General features: G+C 43.9%; 1 protein-coding gene across 9 annotated transcripts in view; it reads left to right on the top strand.

The window, feature by feature from the left end:
• LOC133383685 (spectrin beta chain, non-erythrocytic 1-like) overlaps window positions 1-17,241 on the top strand; it is an 84,748-nt gene that overhangs the window by 28,984 nt on the left and 38,523 nt on the right. For 7 of the 9 annotated variants that reach the window (XM_061624830.1, XM_061624832.1, XM_061624833.1 and 4 more), the window contains 12 exons: window positions 2,083-2,232; window positions 3,537-3,668; window positions 4,203-4,391; window positions 6,280-6,363; window positions 6,943-7,061; window positions 7,224-7,338; window positions 8,848-8,934; window positions 10,332-10,447; window positions 11,552-11,675; window positions 13,549-13,628; window positions 14,587-14,680; window positions 16,620-16,736. In XM_061624830.1, the coding sequence (XP_061480814.1) occupies window positions 2,083-2,232; window positions 3,537-3,668; window positions 4,203-4,391; window positions 6,280-6,363; window positions 6,943-7,061; window positions 7,224-7,338; window positions 8,848-8,934; window positions 10,332-10,447; window positions 11,552-11,675; window positions 13,549-13,628; window positions 14,587-14,680; window positions 16,620-16,736 (1,407 nt within the window). The remainder of the gene's footprint in view (window positions 1-2,082; window positions 2,233-3,536; window positions 3,669-4,202; window positions 4,392-6,279; window positions 6,364-6,942; window positions 7,062-7,223; window positions 7,339-8,847; window positions 8,935-10,331; window positions 10,448-11,551; window positions 11,676-13,548; window positions 13,629-14,586; window positions 14,681-16,619; window positions 16,737-17,241) is intronic. The other 2 variants (XM_061624836.1, XM_061624837.1) reach the window with 1 other exon arrangement.

Consider the following 17,241-nt stretch of genomic DNA (forward strand, 5'->3'; position numbering starts at 1 on the left):
TATTCAAGATGAGGCCTAACCAGTGCTGAATAGAGGGGAACTAATACTTCACATGATTTGGAAACTATACTTCTGTTAGTGCAGCCTAATATAGCATTTGCCTTTTTTGCAGTCACAATGCACTGTTGGCTCATCTCTATTCAACAACAATTCCAAGATCCTTCTCACATGTCACATTGCTGAGCCAAGTATCCCCCATCTTACAACTGTGCATTTGGTTTCTTTTTCCTAAGTGTAGAACTTTGCATTTATCCCTGTTGAATTTCATTCTGTTGTTTTCAGCCCAATGCTCCAGCCTATCAAGGTCCCTCTGAATTTTGTTTCTGTCTTCCATGGTATTAGCTGTGCCCTCCAATTTAGTATTATCTGCAAATTTGAAAAGCAATGCTCTGTAGCTCCTCATCCAAGTTGTTAATAAAAATGTTGAAGAGCACTGGGCCCAGGACCGAGCCCTTTGGTACCCCACTCGTTACGTCTGCCCAGATTGAGAAGGAACCATTGATAAGCCCTCTTTGAGTATGATTCTGGAGCCAACTGTGGATCCACCTGATAGTTGTTCCATACAGCCCACATTTAGCTAGCCTGCTAATCAGAATATCGTGGGGCACTTTGTCAAAAGCTTTGCTGAAGTCAAGATATATTATGTCCACAGCATTCCCACAGTCTACAAGGGAGGTTACCCGATCAAAAAATGAGATAAGATTAGTTTGGCAGGATTTGTTCTTCATAAATCCATGCTGGTTCTTAGTAATCACTGCATTGCTTTCAAGGTGCTTACAGATTGACTGCTTTATAATCTGCTCTAGATTTTTTTCCAGGGATTGATGTTAGGCTGACTGGTCTGTAGTTCCCCAGTTCCTCCTTCTTGCCCTTTTTGAAGATAGGGACAACATTAGCTCTTCTCCAGTTATCCAGCACTTCACCAGTCCTCCATGATTTCACAAAGATAATAGACAGCAGTTCTGAGAGTTCTTCAGCCAGTTCCTTCAATACTTTAGGATGCAGTTTATTGGGCCCTGGAGATTTGAACTCGTTCAAAGTGCGGTGTCCAGAACTGGACACAGTGTTCAAGACGAGACCTAAGTAGTGCTGAACAGAGGGGAACTAGCACTTCTCACAATTTGGGAACTATACTTTTGTTAATGCAGCCTAAAATAGCATTTGCCTTTTTTGCAGGATTAGTCCTATGTGTAAAGGTAAAGGTGTCCCCGCACTTATAGTGTGAGTCGTTTCCGACTCTTAGGGTGACGTCTTGCAACGTTTACTAGGCAGACCATATATATGGGGTGGGATTGCCAGTTCCGTCCCCAACCTTTCTTTACCCCCCAGCGTATGCCGGGTACTCATTTTACCGACCATGTATGGAAGGCTGAGTGGACCTCAACCCCTTTTACCGGAGATTCGACTTCCTCCTTCCGTTGGAATCGAACTCCGGCCGTGAGCAGAGCTTCGGCTGCGTTACCACCGCTTACCACTCTGCGCCACGGTATAAAATGTGCTAAAAGATACTGCTTAACTTCCAGATAGGCATGTTTAGATATAATGGCACAGTGTCCATCCTATAGAGGTCTGCAGGAAGAGTTTTTGATGTGCCACTGTTGCATCTTAAGACAATTTGTTTGTCAGGCTTCCCCATAGTTATAGTGGTATAGTGGGCAGTTTTTCCTTCGATGCCAGTCATGCCATGCTTGACTCAGTAGTCAGGTCAGGCACAATGACTGCTGAGCAATTGTTGTTTCATGGCTAATGCTGCTGCATTGCTGTTGCAGTATTGCAGGGTGTCCAGCTGACAAAGAGAACGGGGTCCCTGCACCTTTATGTAGGAGAGGGAATAGGTGCAGCGTGGTACGACGGTCTATGTTGTTGAAAGCCAATATAGACATTTTTGCAGCAGCACTGCTTTATGATTGGGCCATTTAAGCTCAGTAGTGCTACTTTATACCCCAAGCCAAAGTTGGTTTTGGAATTAAAGATCAGTTAGGACATTGCTGCTTCCCTTTTATCTGATTTGGACCAAATCCAAACAAACTAACTTTCTCTCCCTTTCTCCCTCTCCCTCTCTCTATACCTCATCTTCCCTAGATTTCAGGCTGTGCTGTTGCAGCTCCCTGGAAGGAGAATACACAGGCAGGCGAAGTGGGGCTGAAACCTTGCTCCCAGAGAAGCACAGGGCTGACAGACCTTTGCAAATGGAATCCTCAAGTAGCTCAGTTCAACTGTGACATGATGCAGGTAAAGGAAAAAGATTGGCAGAGGAAGAAATTGGCTTCATTGTCTCTGTGGAGCAGGACAGTGGAAGGCCATGTTCTGCTCTTCTTTCCCTTACCACAGTAGAAAGGAAAGGAGAGCAGTGTTTTCATTGCCAAAGGTCTTTCCTCTATTAAGAATGAGAGGAACGTGCAGACGGAAGGAGACAAGGTTCCTTGGCTTGAAGGAGACTGTTGTTATGGCATGAAGTCATCTTTGGCAGCTGCTCTTTAGGACAAAGTACCAGAGGAGAGTGAGTCAAGTCATAGACATCTGATTTCTTTCCCATATCTTTGAGGTAAAGGAAGCTCAAAAGAGGGGTTTCAGTCACATGCAGGGAGGGCTAGTTGGTAATAAACATATACATATTTTTACATGGGAAGATCTGTACATAGCCTTTGTCATGTGACTTCACAACAGCCCTGTAAAGTAGGTGGCTATTGTTCCTGTCAGGTGCCAAGAGTCTTGAACCAGGGACTCTAACAATAGGTCTTTACTCGCTGTAACACCATGGTTGGTTGCCATGGTGGTAGAAGCTGCTGACCTGTTGCTTCTGTTGTACTTACCAGCTCAGCGTGGGTCAGGTGACACAAGGAACCAGTTGCATTGCACCTGCTCTCATAAAGCTGTTGATTTATGCCTGGCTCTTCAGTCTGAGCAACCCAAAGCCCAGGCCCAGACTGCGCTCTTGGACTGTGCATACCTGCTTCTTTGCCTCCCAGCTTTACAGCTCTTGCTGATCCTGACCGCTCCCAATTAAGAAGCATGTAGCAGCAATGTGTCTCAGTGCATGTAGACATCAAAGTGAACAGCATGGCTATGAGCTCAGTAATTGAAGAGCAATGCAGATGAGTAGTCCATAGCAAAGAGAAATTAAAAAGCAGAGGGAGTAGTGCATATTTCTAATTCTCACTTGTGGTACTCTGTCACTTGTTAGCTGAAGCATCTACTTAGCATTTTTACTCATTACTTATTGTTATTGTTATTATTAGTAGTAGTAATTATTAAATTTCTATCCCACCCTTCCTCCCAGAAGGAAATTTCCAGAGAAGAGCTGTGGTGAGTGTCCTCAGTATTGGTCAGCTTTAGGGCAGCCTTTGTCAACCTGGCACCCTCCAGATATTTCAGACTACAATTCTCATTAGCCCCAGCTAATGTCCATTTTGCTCAGCGTCTCTCCTTTCTCCCATACAAGATCAGACTTTTGAACTTCCTAATGGAAATAGACCGAGTGCTTTCCCCAGCTGCTCGTCTAATTCCCATCTTGGTATTTGTCTCTTGTGTTTCAGGCTGAGAAATGGGTGTGTGCAAAACTCCGAGGGCTGAAGGATGGTTGCAGTATTCAGGAATGGGAGAGGGTGGCTCAAACCTTACAAAGAGACATGAAGGACTTTGAGAACACAATGATCAAACTGAACCAGGTACAACAAGGTCTCTGGACAAACACCCCCCGCCCCATGTGCCACTTCTAATCCTTTAGGTTGCATCCCATGAAGAGAGACCTGAACCCTAATTACACTTGTTCCCTTTTGTGTAGCCAAGCATTTCTGTATATCTGCTAATTTATGCATTCTACAGTTCTTAGAGTTTCTCATAAGTCAGCGTTCTAGCAAGACTGGGATGGCTGTAGGTCCAGCCTCTCCATGAAATATGAATTCCATGGTAAGGATTATTAAGAAAGGGGGTGAAAATAAAACTGCCAATAATGCCATTATATAAATATGTGGTGAGACCGCACTTGGAACGGGGGTCCTTTGGAATAGTAGGGTAGAAGGCAGAGAAGCCAACAATAGGTGGAGACAGAACTGATGACAGGTGTATAGCAAATTCTAGTTTTGCCTCTGTCCTCCTCCCTGCTGAGCTGCACAGTGGCAACACTGCAACTAAGGAGGACAGGTCTCTGGCCTGGTCCAGCAGGACTCTTCAAACATTCTTCTGTTCTTTCCCATCCACAGATGGGTGAGCAACTTACAGCCCAGCCAAACCCCAGTGCAGAGATAGTGAGGCGACTACAAACCCTGAGAGAACAGTGGCAACTACTGAAGCAGACGGCAGCAAATCAGAGCAAAGCAGTGGGTGGACTCAGAAACCTACAAGAATTCAACCAGAAAGCTGAGCAACTAGAAGCTTGGATCAGGCAGAAGGTACAAGACCAGGCCAAGGGCAGACAATAAGACCCAAGTGACTTTTCCTGAGCCTGAACTAAACCTTTGGAGACATGATTTCTCTTCTGGTGCATCAGTTATAACCTCCTAGGATCAGGAAGGCTTCACCACCACCACCAATATGAATTTGGTTTTTCTCCTCTGCAAAGGACATCAAGGCTATTGCACCTTCTCCCCCAAATTTCTACTGTTTATTCAGTGGATGGTTTTTCAGCCCCATATTTGGGGCTGCTGAGAAATTTATTCTCAGGTCCATTGTGCTAGAAATCCTGGAAACTCTTGTGTTTGGTATTTTCCCTGTAGTGAGGCTTGGTTAATCACTCTTGGTTGCCTCACATGTTATTATGAAGACGTCTTCTGGGGTCCTTGCTCTTTCTGGCAAACCATGTCCCAGGTTACATTTGCAGCCAATGAGTGGCTGGTGTTTGCTTGTGCAGGGGCTTGAACTAGATGCACTTTCTTTCTCTCAGCTCTGTGACACTTTAGTCTGGAAAATCCTACACTATGTTTTGGGTAAATCAAGCACATAGGTCTTCTACAAGGTCTACAAGCCAGCCTTGGACTTGTGAACCCTCTGTTCTCCCCTCCCTGTGACGCTACTTGGAGAGATGCCAGGGATTGAACTGGGACAGATGCTCTACTACTGAGCTTTGAGACTGAAATTGAATGAATGAATGAATTAATAAATGATGAGAGCTAGGGAGGATCTACGCATAGCAATATGAAAGAGGAATTCATGTTTTGCCTGGGTGTCCTGCAGATGTCTGAAACTTATACAGAAGACCCTTCCCAGTTCTAAATACAGTTATTGGTCAGACATGGTTGAAAATTCATCAACTGAGTCAACTTGATAGATTTCATTTTAAAAAGAATGCATTTTTTAGAAAGTCTTCAAGATTTTGGAGGAAAGGTTAGAAGACTATGGACACTGGTTGGTTAAGGCAGAAGGAAAGCTAGATGGGACTTCGGGTAGCTGGGGAGAACAGCTTCAATGTCCCTCAGAGACCTATCATGTTCTCATGGAATCAATTGTTTGCTCTCTCCCCAGAGACATTTAATAGCAATCTCCATGCCCTCTGTCCATGCCCCATTTCCAAATTCCTGGAAATCTTAAATCTTGAAAAGAAGAAAATTATCCTGAAAACAAAAATAGAAGCAAGATTATTTGATTTGCATAATTTCTTCTCATCTCAGAATTTAGTTTCCTTGATCTATGGCAGGGGATAGGGTGGGGAGGAACCTCAAGCGCAGGTGCCAAATGCCAGGTTTCTCTGTTTGGCCCTTGGGACTCTCCCCAGGCCATCCCAGGCTATGGTCTGAAGGTGCATGAGGCCAGCACCCTGCTGAAGTTAAGCAGGGTCAGGTCTGGTCAGTGCCTGGATGGGAGACCGCTTGGGAACCACATGTAAGCGGCCTTGGATTTCTATCATGAAAAGAAAGGCGGGGTATAAATGTAAATAAATAAATAAAGCCCTTCATTGGCCCTGCACCATGTTCTCCTTGAGTGCTTTTATTTGGCTAGAATGTTTTCTTGAGCTTTGATGCTTATTTGCTTACTTGGATAGAGAGAGGTAGAGGGGTGTGTGTGTATGTGTGTGTAAACCATGGCTGGAATGTATCCTAATGTACGAAGGTCACATCTGTTGCTCAGCCCACTTTTGGTTCTAGTCCTGTAAACCCCCAGTAGGTTGCCCATGAGGGAATATTGCCCTTGGAGTGGAAAACAAACTGGATTCTTATGTATATTCTGAAGCAAAAGCAAATCACTACACTTCCAACCCTTAGGACTGGGATGTAATTGTGACACTGTGGTCACTGTGACTTCAAGGATCTCCTGTATTCTAACTATCTCTATCCTCTCGTCTAGGAAGAGAAACCTTTGCTAACTGCTCTGCTGCAAGAGAATGCAGACAAGATTCAGCTTACTCGGCGCATCCTTGACTTGAAACAGGTGACAGTCCTGTGGAACTCTGTTCTCTATACAGTGTTTGAAGGGTGCTTCTAGACCATGCTATTTTACCTAGGGTGGTTGCAGATAGACTTTGCATCCTACCTCAGATGATCTAGATAGCATTGTTGCTTATGAATCTGAGTCCCAGTGGGACAGCAAAGTGGTAGCCTGATGTAGTCCTTCATTGTATTCTGCAGCAGCCATCTGCAAAGAGAACAGAAAGTTTGCCATTGCAAAGATTTTGTCTCCGTACTGGATGCTACCACTGTTTTCTCAGCCCTCCGCTCTGCAATTTGGGAATAATAATTCTTGGCCTCCATCATAGTTGCTGTAAGGATTGCTGAAATAATGTATGTGATTGTGGAGTACTTGGAACACCTGAAAGCACTGTAAAAACGCTGATACTTATCAGAAGCTCCTGAGCTCCCTTCAAAACAACTTCTGAGAACAAGATTTATTCTGCTGGGGCTTACTTGGCAATGCCAGTAGCGGTTAGATTCTTATGAGGTCATGCTTTTATAGAAAGTAAGTTTATGTTATTTCTCTTCTCTCCCCTCCTCCCCCCCCCATCCACCCCAGGAGGAGGAACAGTTCCAGGCCCTGCACGAGCAAATGAACAGCCTGGCTCACAAACTTGAGAAACAGGAGAAGAGTGAGAGCAGAAGCATCATGGCTCGGCGCAAGCACCTCAATAAAATGTGAGCAGTTAGGGCAGCAGCTGGTGGAGGAAGAGGCATGGGGCTTAGCCGGCATTAGGGGAGGCTGTGGAGTCACGTGTTTGCATTTCCTTTGCTTGTCTTACTCAGAGGCTGAACGGCTTTCCTGTTCTTATGTTTCTTCTCCCCCTTCTTACCTTCCAGGTGGCTGCGGCTCCAAGGAACACTGAAGGAACATCATGAGACCCTGCATCTGGCTCTGGAAGCAGCTGCCTTTCTCCAGCAAGCAGATGTGGTCCTTAGGGCCATTCACACAAAGGTATTGAAGGCTTTGATTGTAGTCCATGTTAACAGATCAGTAGTATAGTGGCAAATTCATGTTAGTCACAGCCACACACCCTCCCCCCGGGTTAAGAATGAGATTCTCGTTAATGCCTTCTCTCGCAACAACAGCCATTCCTAGGAGCCAATAAGCATGAAAGGGGAGAATGTTAGCTACTGAGAAGAATCTTCTCAGTGGCAGACTCGCCTCCTTTCACTCTGATTGGCTCCAATCAGCGGAAAAAGACAAGGAAGCATGTTAGAAGACTCTTCTCAGTGACTGACACTCAGTGGCCCTTTCATGCCGATTGGCTTGTAGGATGCAGGAGACATAGGGATCCTGCTGGGACCTGACTTCCCAAAATTAAGGGGTTTACGACCCCCCAAGACCCTGGATGTTTACACCCCTGTAACAGATTGGGGGGTGCCTAGGGGGGTGGCATTGGATTATCCAGAAGAGTGCACTCTATTAGCAGGATGCACCAAACTGGAATGACATCCTCATCCACTCCCAATGTGGCGTTGGCTTCTGCTATTCCTTATTCAGCAGGTTGGTGGTTGCAGAATTGGGAAGCAAACCAAGGAGTGACACTCTCCTCTCTCCCCTGCGCTATTTCTGGTCATGCCATTCTAACCATTTTAAGAATATTATTAAGAACAAAGAATGCTATGTGTGATCCAATATATACAAAGTCGTACATTGTCTGGCTATGCAACACCAAACAATAATGTCACTCAGTCAGATTGAGAGGGAGCCTTTGAACTCAGAAATCTTGGTCTGGTGCAGAACATTATTAAAATGTAAACATGTTATGAAAACTTAGATCTTATCAATATTGGTGACAACCATGGAGTGTCCCATATATAATTTACATTGGGATGGGGAACCTCCAGACTGCTGGCCAATCTTGGCCCACCAGGGGATTCACTTTTGCCCATGATGCCATTTTCCCCCAAACCACGTACACCTGTCAATCAGTTGATGTCACCGGGTGACATCAGCTGATTGGCATGTCAGACGGGTTCAGTCCTGCTCAGTGGTGCTTTGGCAGTACATTCCCTGCAGCAAAGCAGACCCCTGCAGAGAGCAGGATTGACATCTCGGCTCATCAGCTGGTGAGTAGAGAGTTCAATCCTGCTCATTGAGCCCAGAGTTCCCCTGCAGGAACATGCTGGTGAAGCAGACTCCTGCAGAGAGCAGATTGAAATCTTTGCTCGGCAGCTTGTGAGTTCAAAACTGCTGGGGGCCACTTCACTAGTATGTTCCCTGTGGGGAATGTGATGGCAAAGCAGACCCCTTCCCCAGCCATGCCGATCAACTTTGACAGGTGGGTGGCTGGGAAATGATAAACATCTGGCCCACTAGGTCAGAAAGGTCCCCCATCCCTGGTTAACATAGCAAGCCAGGAGCCACTGTAGATCGTAAGAGAAGGTGGTGGATGATCCTAAGAACTGAGCTGCATTGCTACTAATCTCAGGGCTTTAATGTCTGTTGTTTCTGTTGTAGCAGAGGAATTTGTGTGGAGTGGGAAAATGGAAGGAACCTGAAACCAGCCCAGATCTGGCTGTCAGAGATATTGCTGGCCAGGTCATGGTAAGTTGGGCACTGCCAAGGAATACGACAAACGACTCCTCCAGACAACCTATTTATTGAGCATTCATTCTGACTTGCTTGCACAAAGTTTATGTGGAGGTCCAGGTATATCCAGTCTTTACTGAGCATTCATTCTGATTTATTTGTGGTGCAATTATATGACAATAAGCATTTCTCCTGATTTTGTTATGTCTTCCTGTTAGCCATTTGTTCATCCCACACTTTTCAATATATTTCCCCATCACTTTCAAAACCATAAGAAGTCTGGTTCTTTCTTTAAAGTGGACTTGTGGTGCTAGGGTGACAGAGTACCTTAATTCACATTAATTGCACAAGCCTAAATTTTTGATATGCACTTAAATCCTTCCTTCAAAGTAGTCACAGTCTGGAGACACCCTTAAAGAAGGCAGGGGAGTAAGGGTAGTTTTTAGATCTATAGGGTTGTTTGTTTCTCTCCTTCCACCTTCCTTGTCAGCCTGTAAATCGGGTGGGGAACCTTTGGTCCTCCAGATAATGCTGAACTGCAACTCCTATCAGCCCCAGCAACCATGGCCAGTCCCCTATTCCTCATGTAAATAATGAGCTAAGCAAGATGTGTCCTGCTCCTTGAATGCTTGAGTGTTTGTATTCAGAGTGAGGTGCTCATACTGGTATTCTGGAAGAACCTCAGTTTTCAGCAGAAGCTTTTGAAATCAGAGGAATGATCACAAGAAAGGGAGTGGGATCTATGTGGCAACACACTTCCTCCTGAAGGCTTAACCCAGAACTCTTCTTTGGAAGCAGTCTGCAGCCATGCATGGACAACTTGTTATCCATTATGCTGTACGGTGGCCTACCAGGAGATAAACCTTTTCGTTTTGGGGATCAGTGGCTACTAGTCATTATGGTTATATACAACAACATATATGGCTAGTGAGCTACATTTATCCTTGTCTTGTGGGTCACATTGGTCTGAGGCACACTAGTTGCTTCAAAAGCAGTGAGAATGTTTTTTTCTGGCTGTGTTTTGAGGCGACCCTGCCCTCAGCTGGACATACCTCTCTTCCCCGCTGCTGACTTCAGATCTTTCAGGACCGCCCACAGCAAAGCTTTGGCCGATCACTGTCTCTGCATGAGCCTACAACAAAGAGTTTCCATTGGCCACGCTTGGAGGGACAACAGGGTGATCTACTGATCAGTTGCAAAATCTGTCTGAAGCTGATTTTTTTAAAAAAATGCACTGGAGCTGATCCAACCCGGTTTTTAGAGTAAAGAGGGACAGGGCTTGACTAACGTCATGTGACCCCATTTTCAGGAAAGAGAGGCACTGGAACCGGCACAGGAAGTGTGTCTCTACCTAAGTTAGATGACCTGTTGTCACACCTGCTTGCTCACTGCTAACCTTTTCTGCCACCCAGATGCTGGATGTGACGGTGTCCCAGCTCATAAGCCTCCATCCCAGCCTGATGGCACAAGTCTCTCTCAAGCACCAAGATGTCAAGGAGAGTTGGGCCCAGCTCCAACAGCTATTGAGGTATTTTCTGAACGCCTAATTTTTTCCTCTTTACAGAAGGTGGATCCTGACCTGGCTAAGAATTATATTTATCAAATGTTTCTAATAAGAACTCCCTTTGGCTGTACTACGTTATTGTTAAAAATACTGTTACATCCTGTTTTTTACTGTGCCTTTAACAGGAGTGTGACATGCAGAAACTAAACAGGTGAAGTGTTTACTGTGCCCTGAAAAGCCTTACACCAGCCTTTCCCAACCAGTGTGCCTCCAGATGTTGTTGCACCACAACTCTCATCAGCCTCAGCCAGCATTGCCAATGGTCAGGAAGATGAGAGCTGTGGTCCAACAACATCTGGAGGCACACTGGTTGGGAAAGGCTGCCTTAGACGCTATTGAAATTAGAGGCATGGGAGCAAAGTTATTAGGAAAAGGTAGCAACCCTAGTTTAAAATATTGTTTAAATGTCAATGTTTTTAATACTTCAGTCTTTTGGAACAAGGTATTACACATATATAGTTTATCATAATTTTTCTGAAATTTAAAGCCTAGGTATAGCATTTGTTTATATTGTTTAGTTATTAATATGTTAAGGGTAGTCTCTGCTTCTCTCCATCCATCAGAAAACATCCGTATGGGAAGTGAAGGCAAGCCTCTCCTTCACTTACCATCAGGACATACAATTTTCCTTGATGTGAGTTACTTGAGAAAGCTCTCACCAAAAGTTGGTGTGGACTCTAGAGTCTGATGAGATCTGTTCCGTCAACAAAGCAAGCTAGCCACTCAGTGACCATCACGGTAGCCTCAGGCTGTTCTACTCTGCCCAAAACATTCATCTCTCCGCAAAAACATTCAGATAATTGAAAACAAAATGGGTCAAAATAAAAGGACCTGGGAAGGCTAAAAGCTGATGAGTCAGTAAGCCCAAGGCTGTCTATCCCTGGAATAGTGAGTGGTGAGCTACTGTGTGCTCATTTGGCTTGGGAACCAGGATTTCCTTAAGGACGGCTGGGTTTATTCTGTGGTGATTCTCATCTGTTTGTTTGTTTTTTCCCACTCTCTATCCTAACCATTTTCTTCTTTATTTTTGTTTTCACTTCTCTATTTTCCCCCATGGCTGTCTCTCAGGAGTGAGAAGCCCCCACTTTTGGCTTTGACAAGGAAATCAATTGATTCCCCAAGTTCTAAGCAAGTGAGGACCACTATGTCAAACAGTGCAGTGAGAGAGGCTGGAGAAAAAACTGTATGGGAGGTAAGCAAAGTATTTTAAGACAGCACTTTTACTTCCAGATTTCCTGGGAGCTGTGCATAGATTATCAGCCTAATTAAATATACAGAGCATCCTTCATTTTAAGGAATGATTATGGGCAAAAGTTACCTCTGGAGAAAATATATCATGTATGAATCATTGTGACAGAGAAGACTAGTCTCTCAATGTCAGGTGGCCACACTTGGGCCAGAATCAGTGGCCGAGGTGTCACAGCAACAAGGAGGGTCTCTATTGCTGTAGACTTCCCTTCATATTATTTATTTATTTATTTAAAATATTTCTATCCCGCCCTTCTACCCTATAATAGGGCACTCAGGGCCGCTTTCAAAAATAAAATCAAACACATACATAATAAAATTGTAAACAATAAAATCATAAAAACATTAAAATAAATTAAAATACATAAAATACAATTATTATTATTATTAGAATTAGAATTAGATTACCCGCCCTTCACCCAAAGGTCCCAGGGCACGTTACAACAATTTTAAAACACATAATTAAAAACAGTTAAAACAACCTAAACAATGTCACAGAAAATAAGGTGGGTCTTAAAAATATACGTCTCAAGTGCCGATGGCCAGGGTAAATGGGTGCGTCTTTACTGAAAGTTGTACAGTGAAGTGGCCAGATGCACCTCAGTGAGAAGAGAGTTCCACAGCTTAGGGGCTGCCACAGAAAATTCCCTCTCCTGGGCCACCGCCGCCCGACCTTCCTAGGGTGGCAGAACTACCAAAAGAGCCCCCTCTGCTGATCTCAACACCCGAGAGGGTCTGTAGGGAAGGAGGCGGTCTTTCAGATATTTGGGACCTGAGTAATTTAGGGCTTTAAACAGTAATGTGAGCACCTTGAATTGGGCCTGGAAATGAACTGGCAACCAATGCAGCTGTTTTAAAACGGGTTATATGAGTTTTAAAGGGAACCCCAGCCAGTAATCTGGCTGCTGTGTTTTGGACCAGTTGAAATTTCCGAATTGTCTTCAAGGGCAGCCCCACGTAGAGCGCATGTAAAGTTCCAAGCCAGCATGATGGCATTTTATAATGAGGAAATGGGGAAGTGCTATGTTCTCTCTCATCCAGAAGCAGTAAAGAAGAGCATTGGTGATTGCTCCTAAGCAATGGCCTAATTGCTTTACTAATTTCCCAGAGCAGACTTTATGCCAGTTTAGGTATTTTAGCCTCAGCCAAGCTCTAACACAAGAAAGTTGAAGCTAGCAAAGGGAGAGAAGAGGATGGTAAGTGGCAAACTCCCCTCTCTTTCTCCCACCAGGTGTCACCTGGGGGAAAAATGCAAAATACTTGCCACACTGAGGGTAGAGACACACTTACTGTTCTGCTGGTTCCATTGCATCTCCACCTCTGTTTTCTGAAAATGGGGGCACACAACACTAATCAAACTCTGCCCCTTTTTACTCTAAATCTGGTTGGATCTGCTCCAGTGTTTGTTTGAATTTAACTTCAGACATTTTTCACAATGGATTGGTAGATCAACCCATTGTCTCTCCAGGTATGACCAATGGAAAGCCTTTGCTTTAGGCTCAGGCAGAGACTTGGCTGTGGGCATCTTGAAGGATCTGAAGTCAGCAGCAGGGAAGGAAGGTGTGTCCAGCTGAGGCCAGAGTCTCTTCAAAACGCAGCCAGAAAAAACATTCTCACCGCGTTTGAAGCGACTAGTGTGCCCACAGCCTGAGCCTTGGTGAAATTGGAATAAGAAATTGGAGTTGGAATAAGACAGGTCTCTGGGAATTGATTACATAATCTCAGGGCCACACCAGAGGTGGTCCTGAACAGAGTCCCAGCCAACCTTACCTCTCAGGTTTCTGAGCATCACTTCTTTTTCTTTTTTTTAATCCTAGGTACAAAAAGACATTCAAGGAAGCCAGGAGAGCAATTCAGACTCACCAGGCAAGGAGGTCATTGCCAGTGACAGCAGGAGGTATTGGCACACAGTGCTTTCCTAGGAGAAAAGTTCTGTGGGAAAGCTGTGTGGGAAGTGGTTAGAAAAACTGGGCTGTGGGAGGGTAGAGGTTGCTAGCTGGGATCTGCTTTGTTGCTTAGCAGCAAGTCACTGTGGGAAGGAATTTCTCTCTTCCTCCTAGAAAAGGGGCTGGTCCTTCAAGGTTGAGCAGTCTGGGGGACCCTGTGGTAGTAACATCAAACCCAGCTTCTTTAAGAGTACATTCTGAGATCTCCATACAAAAACAGTGAAGCCATGTGGTGGAGCCCATTACTCAGGGCTTTTAGCAGGACCTGCAACAAAATGTTGCACTCTAGAGTGGCCCTATTCAGGGTAATTCCCTCCTTCATTCAATTTTTCCTGGTTTTCCATCCCCCCCCCCTTCAATAGTCGGTCAGCATTCCATGGCTACTGAGCATGCTCATCCTTCACTGGGCTTTTGGGGTTTTTAAAAATATATATTTATATTTTTGTACTTCTGCAAACCTTGTGGTTTTCCCAAGCCTGCTGATACTTCCTCCTTGAGTGTGGATGGTGATGTTTTATCAACATTAAGGATCTGTACTCAGAGAATTGAGTTCACTATTGGTGTATAGAATGCAACCTGCCTCTGTTAAAATAATGAAGAACGTTATGCCACCTGAAAGACTTAACAAATTTATTACGGCATAAGCTTTCATAATAAATTGGTTAGTCTCTAAGATGCAAAAGCAACAAAAAAGACTAATGTGGCTACTCCTCTGAAAATTCATTAAAATGTGTTCTGTTTTATGATGATCTCAAACGGTATGAATGCTTGCCCACATGCACGCACTCTCTCACACACTTTGTGGTGTTTAATCTGAAATGGCTGTTTTACGCATGTGTACTTGATGCATCACTTATCAACTGATGAATTGGAATGCATGATCTCACCCTAATTCTCTGTCTTGTGCAGGAGGAGGAGGAAGCTTCTCTGGCACTCAAATGCTTTGAAAGACCTGCCCCAGCAGGAGGCACACCTTCAGGACTTCTGCCAGGTTGCTGATGGGGTAATGTCTCTCTGCAAGCTTCATGGAATTCCCAAGTGTCTCTCATACTGCAGCCCACATAGTTTACTGTGGTAGTAATGCCAAGGGAAGCTACCCTTGGGCTTCTGGTAGGCTGTCAGTGGGCTGAAGGAGAACAGGCTTGGTCTGCACACGCAACTGAATTGAGGTGGTTATCAGAAATAAAAAGCAAAACATTGAATGAATTATTTTTTAACTCTTTAACCCAGTCTTTCCATTGGGTTTATGAAAGGGAATCTTGAGATTCATATGCCCAAGTATTTATGCAAGTTGCTAGAATTAGGTGGCTCAGTTCATGTGACAGGACTGTTATGCGTGGTAAGAGGAAGAAGGCCTGATAAAGGCCTAATCACCACGGATAGTCCCAGTTCCTGCCCAGGCTGCCAAACGCATTTCCTGAGTCTCTGCAAGAGATCAGTCCATTATTATTGGGGTAGGATAGAACAGTGACAACTGCTTCTACTCTTGGAATATATCTGAGAAGGGAACTGAATGGGTAGGGGCCATAACTCAGTGGTAGAGCACCTGCCTTGCATTCAGAAGATCCTAGGTTCAGTCCCTGATATTTCCAGTTAAAAGGATCTCTGGTAAGAGGGCCAGAAAATACCCCTGCCTGACATCCTAGAAAGCTGCCGCCAGTCACTATAGACAAAACCAGAGTAGATGGATCAGTGGGCCAACACAGCATCAGTCAGATTCATGTATTTTAATGTTGTTTATACAAAAATGTATATCCTTTTCCCCTTCAAACAATCAAAGCAACTTTCAATATAAAAACAAACATAAAATAACAATTCATTATTTATTTATTTAGATTTATTAGTCGCTTGTTACCCAAAGGTCTCCAAGCAACTTGCAACATTGTTAAAAACAAAAGCAAATAAAACACTATAAAAACAAAATAATAAAACAACCACCCCCACACAGCCACAGAAACCTTTGGCAGCACATTAATGCAAACAGCATCATCTCAGTCTATCAAATGCCTGGGGGGGGAAATGTCTTTACCTGGCACTGAAAAGATGTAAATGAAGGTACCAGATGGACTTCAGTGGGGAGCACATTCCACAGATTGTCACTACCCTCCAAGCCTCCCTCAGAGGGGGGACCTGGCTAAAAGCAGCATCAAGGAGCCCAAACTAACAATGTGTGTGTGTGTTATGTGCCTTCAAGTCGATTATGACTTATGGCGACCCTATGAATCAGTGACCTCCAGTAGCATCTGTTGTAAACCACCCTGTTCAGATCTTGTAAGTTCACGACTGTGGCTTACTTTATGGAATCAATCCATCGCTTGTTTGGTCTTCCTCTTTTTCTACTCCCTTCTGTTTTTCCCAGCATTATTGTCTTTTTCACATCTCCTCATTATGTGTCCAAAGTATGATAACCTCAGTTTCATCATTTTAGTTTCTAGTGATAGTTCTGGTTTAATTTGTTGTAACACCCAATTATTTGTTTTTTTCGCTATCCGTGGTATCCGCAAAACTCCTCCAATGCCACATTTCAAATGACTTTATTTTTCCCATATAAATAAATTAAAATATCAACTAACAGAATAAAAAGCTTGTTGGAAGAGAAATGTTTTCAACTGCTGGCCAAATACAATTAGAGAGGAAGATAATTTAGCCTCTTGGGGCAAAGAGTTTTATTTATTTATTTGATTTATATTCCTCCCTTTCTCCCAGCAGGAGCCCAGGGCAGCAAACAAAAGCACTAAAACTTTAAAACATCATAAAAACAAACATTAAAACAAAAACATCTTTAAAAACATTTCTTAAAAAAGCTTTCAAAACATCTTTTAAGAATAAAAACATTTTAAAAAAGGTTTTAGAATATATTAAAGAGCACATATGGAGCACCATCACAGAGAGAGACCTTTTATTCATATATCTTAATGGCACATCTATGTTGTATCTCTTAGGAACTGCACAAGCGGAGTCCACAAGTGGAAGATGCCCTTGAGGAGCTGGAAGATCTGTGGGAGGAACTGAGAAGAAAGCATCAAGCGAATGGTGTGGCTCTGAGGGAGATTGATACAGTGAGTAGCAACTGCCACTGAAAATGGTGTCTCTTTTGTCTCTTCTGTAAACATATAGTCCAGCTTTTCACTTCTTGTGATATCATGGCACTGTATGTTTCCCCACCCTTGCTGGCTCCAGCCAATGATGGTGGAGTGGAGGCAATCAAATGTATGTTGTCATAAGATGAGACAAATTATACTAGACTTTACTAAGAGGGAGCAGGAAGGGAATGAGACACACAGCTGTCGTTTTTGGCAGGTGCTACATGTTTTGGCGTAATGTAGTTCCAGCCTCAGAACAAAAGGCCCTAACAGTTCTAAGATTTGCACCTCATTATGTGCAAGTTATCCTTGACAGAGGATACATTCTTGTTCTGACTACGGTCAGTTTGGTTACTTGCGTGTCATCCATGCTTTGAAAAGTTTAACAGTCGGGTACAGCTTATTTCTGGAATGGAGTTCACTTTTCTCCCACAATTAGAAATGTGACCCTTGAGATTAGGATAAACTCTCTTGTTTAAGA

This window comes from Rhineura floridana, chromosome 4 (genome assembly GCF_030035675.1).
Source record: "Rhineura floridana isolate rRhiFlo1 chromosome 4, rRhiFlo1.hap2, whole genome shotgun sequence".
NCBI classification, from domain to species: domain Eukaryota; kingdom Metazoa; phylum Chordata; class Lepidosauria; order Squamata; family Rhineuridae; genus Rhineura; species Rhineura floridana.